This window comes from Aulostomus chinensis, chromosome 20, assembly GCF_037954235.1.
Source record: "Aulostomus chinensis isolate RoL2024-O1b breed Wild chromosome 20, RoL_Achi_v1.0, whole genome shotgun sequence".
NCBI lineage: Eukaryota > Metazoa > Chordata > Actinopteri > Syngnathiformes > Aulostomidae > Aulostomus > Aulostomus chinensis.
In genome coordinates, this window is record NC_141339.1 from 6,410,177 (window position 1) to 6,417,499 (window position 7,323).

General features: G+C 41.1%; 1 protein-coding gene across 1 annotated transcript in view; it reads right to left on the reverse strand.

The window, feature by feature from the left end:
* Positions 1-7,294, reverse strand: part of mdn1 (midasin AAA ATPase 1) — a 73,094-nt gene extending 65,800 nt beyond the window's left edge. Inside the window, exons 1-8 of the mRNA XM_086188864.1 lie at positions 7,033-7,294; positions 6,542-6,768; positions 3,799-4,023; positions 2,828-2,935; positions 2,270-2,462; positions 1,982-2,191; positions 1,761-1,892; positions 1,255-1,358 (exon numbers count right to left, since the gene is read on the reverse strand). Of these exons, the coding sequence (XP_086044990.1) occupies positions 1,255-1,358; positions 1,761-1,892; positions 1,982-2,191; positions 2,270-2,462; positions 2,828-2,935; positions 3,799-4,023; positions 6,542-6,768; positions 7,033-7,128 (1,295 nt within the window). The 5' untranslated portion in view covers positions 7,129-7,294. The remainder of the gene's footprint in view (positions 1-1,254; positions 1,359-1,760; positions 1,893-1,981; positions 2,192-2,269; positions 2,463-2,827; positions 2,936-3,798; positions 4,024-6,541; positions 6,769-7,032) is intronic.
* Positions 7,295-7,323: the final 29 nt, after the last annotated feature.

A 7,323-nucleotide genomic window follows, 5' to 3' on the forward strand; every position in this document is an offset into this window, starting at 1 on the left:
AAAAAGCAGAGATGATATTCTTCCGCCACCAAATTCAACCCTCTCCACCACCCAGCTGCGCCTAGAAATGCTGTCCATAAAAGTTATGAACAGAACCAGTGACAAAGGGCAGCCCCAACCCTCACTCAGAAGAAGTCAGACTTACTGCCAGCAACACAAACCAGACTCTAACCCCTCCAATAGAAAGACTGAACAGCCCATTATAAGGGGCAATCCACTCCATACAACCGGAGTACCCCCCCCCCCCCCCCCCACACACACACACACACACACACACGCACAGAGTGCTCCTGGGAACACGATCATAAGCCTTCTCCAAATCCACAAAGCACATGTGGACTGGTTGGGCAAACTCCCATGCCCCCTTCAGCACCCTAGAGAGAAGAGCTACTGTAATCCATGGTTCCACGGCCGGGATGAAAAACACCTTGCTCCTCCTCCATCTTAGGTTCGACTATCACCCTGACCCTCCTCTCCAGTACCCTTGCATAGACCTTTCAAGGGAGGCTGAGGAGTGTGATCCCCCCATAGTTGGAATACACCCTCTGATCACCTTTCTTAAGGATGGGGACCACCACCCGGTCTGTCACTCCAAAGGCATCGCCCCCAATGTCCAGGCAAAGTTGTAGAGACGTGTCAACCAAGACAGCTCTACAACATCCAGAGCCTTCAGATTCCCAGGGCAGATCTCATCCACCCCAAGATCTATGCCACCACAGAGTTGTTTTACTTCCTTGGCGACTTGTACCCCAGAGATGGGATGGGATGGGATGGGATGGGATGGGTTTCTCTGTTCTCTATTTCCCCCATGGAATACGTGTTGGTGGGATAGAGAGTTCCTCAAAGTATTTCTTCCACCACCCAATTATCTCCCCATTTGACGTCAGCAGCCTCCTGTCCGCACTGTAAACAGTGTGGGTAAGTTGCCACCTTCCCCCCGAGGTGACAGACGGTTTGCCAGAACCTTTTTGGAGAGGACCAATAGTTATTCTCCATGGCCTCACCGAACTCCTCCCACGCATAAATTTTTGCCTCAGCACAGTGGTACAGGTAAGAGGTTAGAAAGAACTGTAAGGTAGTCCTTGTACTCCCCACTGCTCCAAAGAGTACATGGGTCAAATGCAAAGGATATACAGTATGACACTGTGGTCTATCAGCATCAGCAGCTACTTCATGGCAAAAAGTCAAATCGATACAAGTAAGTAATTTAAATAGACAGATGATCGCCACTACATTTAACAATGATGTATTTACCTTCTTGTTGCAAAGAACTGAAATCCAGGAGCAATGTCAATGCAATCCTCCCGTCCTGGAATCATCAACTTTTTATTCTCCATCAAAGGAAGGAGCACAGATATCTAAAAACAGAGCATTTTAGTACAATTATGGTCTACCCTAACAGTGCAGAAAAAGTCTATTGATATCAGAATTTAGTCAACTAAGAATCTATCAATCGAATGTTTTATGTTGTGATCAGAAAAGATGTGAAATAATGCACATAAAAAGGCAATGTCTCCACACAACATTGTTACATTTTCCATCATTTTTAAAGTTATTTGCTTGAGGCCATTATTTTGATCCATTTGTGATGGTTTTCATCATGACTGGATACATCATATTGCTGCCTGAAACAAGGTAGCAATATGATGGAAAAGGAATAATGTGAAGCAAACCTTGGCTTTGCATTCAAAGACAACAGGAAAGAAGGTCCGGTTTGGGGGTGAGCGTGTTTTTTTTTTTTTTGTTTTTTTTTAACTAACCACATCCAGTGGTGCATGATCTATGTCCTCCAACAGAATCCACAGGCCTTTAGACACAGCTTGTGTGAGTGATCCTGGCTGCCACACAAACTTCCCTGGTATATCAGTGCACCGGTACATCCCCAGCAGCATCTGGGAATCAAGCACACATATTGACAGAGTGGCAGCCTTGGTGTGCTCTCCACTTGAATTCATGATTTAGATGGACTCTGATCACTTACCTTACTGTCAGTTTGGTCCCCAAGTTGGACCTTGAGGATCTCTGTAGCTTTTGTGTGTCCTGTGACAGCAGCCATTAACTCCACCAGGGCAGTTTTACCACATCCAATAGGACCCTCAAGGAGCACAGGCTTCTGCGAGGCTACAGCCAATGCCAGTCTTCTCAGATTACGGCAGGTTGAGTCAACCAGTATCATGTCCTTGTGGCTCATCTACAAATACATACTAACATTAACAACTAAAATAATAACAGCAACAAAAATTCAATGTAACAAATCAAAGATTCATGCCTTTTCAGCCTGTCTTGGAACTATCCTGGGTAGCACAACACCACAGACTGCCACAACATTCTGAGACAGATCCTCTGAAACCACCTGGCCCCGAGTAAACTTGTTAGTTTTCTCCTGGCGCCACATCACAGTGCCCTGATTGGCTAACACCAGGGCCCTTTCTACCTCCAGCTGCTGAGTTTCATCCAAAGCCCTGAACAAATAAATATAAAACAAGTCCATCATAAGATGAAACATATAAAAGTGTATTTTTCATAAAAAGTTCTATTCATCATACATAGGGGTATGCAAAAAATGCCTTTTGTAACAGTATCAATAAAAAATCTCATTCACTTCCAATTAACAATGACAACAATTGCAAATGAACAGAATTTAATCAATTAAACTATAAATAAAATGCAAAAAATGCAAACTAACATGTAAGGGAAAAATTATTTGGAGAATAACAGAAAATGCGTTAAAGCCATTCCTGACTCATGTTTTGATCGTAGAAGATAAACTAAGGACTTCACACGCCATTCAGCCTTAGAGGTGACAAACAAAAACAAAAGTTCATACTTGATTTTCATGTGCAGGATCTCATCACTCGTCAGCACCTTTCTCAGAAAGATGGTTTTCTGATTATCAGTCATATGAGAGACCAGAGCTAAACACTGGGCAGTGTATCTGTTAGAGACGATGACAAAACACACAACATTTCACTTGATGGGCTGGCAGGTAAAAAACAAAACTGTTGGTGAATAGCTGTAAATACAAAAACCCACATCAGTATTAACAGTAAAATAAGTGAATGTATATATTTGATCAGCCTGAAGAGGCATTATTTTGTGGTCATTTTAATGTATGAAATGGCACAATTTTGTGATTTGTAATACAATAAACAAATGGTATCATGAGTCTGCTTATTGAAATATATACTTCTCAACTCAAAATATGAACTTAACCTAGCATAAAAGAGGATACGAAGACATTTGTATAGTACGGTTTTCTCAATAGCAGTGTTTTACCAAATTAAGTACATGGCAATAAAGAAAATTATCTAACAGAAATAATAACATTTCTGCAACATTTGTGCAGTGCTTTTCAAAATTATAATTTTAATTCTTTTTAGTTGGGAAATTACCCAGGTTGACATGTCATTGCATCTGAAGCGTTTTTGCATCTTTTTGGGACTAAATGACTGTCAGGTTATAAAGTGAACACAAACTAGGAAACTACAAATCACAATGCAAGTGAATTCTACTGAGAAAGACACGCATCCACAGTACAAACGACCACCGACGAAGACTTGTTTTGAAATCTAGTCGGCGATGAGTTGTTGCCAGAAAACAAATATACTCACACTTTGGACAGCAGAAAAACAAAACCACGAAGTTCTTTGGTATTGGAAAAAATCCAGATAATTTACATAAAACTCTGTTCAAACTTTTGTTGAATTAATTACATGACACGTTGCTTTAGAGTTATGTTTTTGCCTCCTAAAAGGCCCCTTAAGCCTCTACAGATTTAATGAGGAAGCAGGTACACACCCTCGAACCATCACATCACTGGTGAGCAGCTGGGACACACAGGGACTCCAGTCCCAGAGCATTCGAAATTTGGCACAGTCGCTCTGGAGGAAACGCAGGGTTGCACCCATGAGATCACGCAACTTCATCCTTCTAGGTCCATAATGGACAGCTGATGCCTCTTCACTGGTGAAAAAGAGCCTCTGGAACACTGGAGGAGCATCATTAAAGTACCTGGCCGCAAACCTTAGAGAGGGAATTAGAAATGGAGGTAAAGTGAATGTAAAGAGCAGAAATGATGGTTTAGGCACATGCACACACATTGACAAAAGCTGTTTTGGGCAGACATTTCTATCAAAGCAACCCTCAGCTGTTCATATGACTCAGACTTGCAACAAACTTAATTCATAATCTAACACAGTGATGGGCAGAGTGATTAGCACTGTCACCTCACAGCAAGAAGGTTCAGGGATCGAACCTAATGGCCAGCTGGTGCCTTTTCTGTGCGGTTTCTCTCCGGCAGACCAGCTCCATAGACAAAAACAATATAAGTTAATTGGGGACTGTAAATTTTGTGAATGTGTGAACAGTTACTTGTCTGTATTTGTCAGCTCTGTGATTGACTGGTAGTCTGTCCAGGGTTGTGTCAGCCTCTCACCTGACAAAAGCTAAGATTGGAGATTGATAAATGTAATGGACAATGAATGGATGGAAGCTTCATGTAGCAGCCAAAGCACCAGTCAGCTTATTCAAAAATACACTGACCACATCTAATATGTTGAGAAAGATAAACACAACTACCTACTTTCCCATGGCAAGCTAGACAGGAACACGGACATTGCACCTCGCTGTCACTCACACTCACAGTTTCATGCGAAGAAAGCTGCTCCCCGTCTGGATTTCTATAGACTGTATATGCATGTATGAGATCCTAGCTCCTTCTAAGTGTGTCTATTGTGAGTAACCACTTATTTAAGCTGAAACGTCAAGTACAGTATGTGTATTAATAATTGTACTTGATGGATTCAGGTCCAAACAAGTGACATAAAAATCCATCAATCCATCCATTGTCTTCCGCTTATACCTGTTAAGGGTCGTGGGGGAGATGGAGCCTACCCCAGCGGCTAAAGGCGAGAGGCGGGGTTCACCCTGGACAGGTCGCCAGTCGCAGGTCCAACACATATAGACAAACAACCATTCACACTCACAGTCACACCTACGGTAAATTTTGAGTATCCAATTAGCCTAGTCCCCAATTGCATGTCTTTGGACGGTGGGAGGAAGCCAGAGTACCCGGAGAGAAGCCGGAGTACCCGGAGAGAAGCCGGAGTACCCGGAGAGAATCCACGCAGGCACGGGGAGAACATGCAGACTCCACACAGAAAGATCCCATACTTGAGCCGGGACTCGAACCCGGAATCTTCTTGCTGTGAGGCGACAGTGCTAACCACTGCACCACCGTACCGCCCAACTGCACCACCGTGCCGCCCGACGTAAAAATGAATAGCGTAATTTGTAAAAAAAATAAAACAAAATAAATATATTATATATATATATCATATATATATAAAATATTGCAGCCTAAAATTGTGATTTTTATACCAATTTAAACTGTCTGCACCAACCCCATGCGGTAAAAATACTGATTTGGTTAAATTTTCGACAAAGTATTTGTACTTCACAATATTGTGTAATAACAAGCATAATTACTGTGCTGTACTTGTTGAAATCAGGTCATTGTGATTAAATTTTGCTATTGGCTGATCTGGTAGCAGGTGTCCTAGTGGAACCAGCTGGTCTGTAAGGCTGCAACCCATCCAGCCTTTGTAGACCAAAGCCTTAGAAAGTTTCAGCTGAACTGGGACAAACCTATTTTTTCAAATTATGTGCCAATCAAAAGATCAGAATGCCGCCACTATTTTTTTTTGAGGCATCGTCTTGAATACACACATATGCTAACTCATGCTGCTAAAATGCAACCCATTGTAACCCATTCCAAACTTAAAATTTTTATATTTCATTTAAAGTAAATCGTTTCCACTAATCAAATCCTATATAAAAAAAAGATTGAAAAAAATCTGCATTAAGAGCAACATAGAAGCCATGGTTGACTCAGACATCACATGACAATAAATTCACAAAATTCTAAGCTAGGTTTCAACTGCAGGATGTTAAATCTGCAGGATGGTAAATTGTTAAAAACGCTTGATTGATAGAGATGGTAAAAATGTAAATGGAAAGAATTTCAAATGTGTCTTTAAATGTTTGTTTATATTCGTAACACTTGTGTGTTTGGACAAACATATACTTTGACTTTATGTCTAAAATATTTTATCCTGTCTTAAATTAAATAGCTGAATGGGATTGAGGGCTTTATAACTGTTCGATTCATCATCTGTTTGCACATACAAACTTATACTGAAAAATATACTGAGAAGACGCACAAAAATGAAACATTTTTTTCATCTTACTTGAGAAAATCTTTTTTTTGGTCTAATGTTAACCTATACCTTCAATTCTCACACCTTCTATTTTAAACTATGTAAACATGTTGTACTTCCAGTGAATATTGTTAACCTGTTTAAGGTGTTTCCTCAAAACTGGAAAACACTGTAATGGCATTAGTGAACATTGTAGATAGGAGCCTTTTGAGACCAGCTGTGTGTGTTGAACATACAACTGGACAGCACTAACATAGTTCGAGAGTTGGGGTGAAGCAAGGACATTGCTCATGCTCAGTGAGAACAGACTGAGGTCCACTTACGCCTGTGCATCAGGACTGGTGCAGAGGAGTTTGCTGAGAGACACACACAGGCGTTCATGGAGGTCATGGTTTATCTTGCCACCTGTCTTGACCCTCTCTGCGTTCCTCTCCAGCAGGTCCAGAACCAATGGCCGCAGATGTCTTGCAATCAGCAAAGTGTAATCTTTCTCCAACAGCAGCTGAGCCAGACACTCCAGAATACACTGCCTGTCCTGCTGGCTCCATATCTGAAGAAAGATTATGTGGTAAAAAATGGCACATTCATATATTTTTTTTAAATATTTACAGCCTAAAGGTTAACAAGACAACACTATAGTTTCAATGAAATTGAAATTCACTAAAATTATCACACATTTGTTAAATAGCTATGTAGGCACGTTGAGGAAATGTTACAGCATGCTACGAGCGGAAGATTTAACTCATACTGTCAAAATACATAACCTCGCAAATACATTTATATCCAGAAAAAAACATTAATCAACATCTCTTACCTGTTTTGATAAATATTGGCTCAGTTCGTTCTGACTTTTGTCAACATGTCTGGATATGGTGGCCAGTGATGACAGGCTCAGTTCTAAATTTTCCATTTTATCATTAATCGCTTCAGAAGGAGCAATTTACGACGAAAACGAACTCGTGCTGTTTACCAACCGATCTCCCGATTTAAGGTTATTATGCCAAACCGGGACGATCATCACGCGTTTGTCTGTGTCAAAACACACGAACACGTTCCCGTCTCTGTGTTAAAATCCTCTCCACATGTAAGTCAGGCGAAGTTCTTC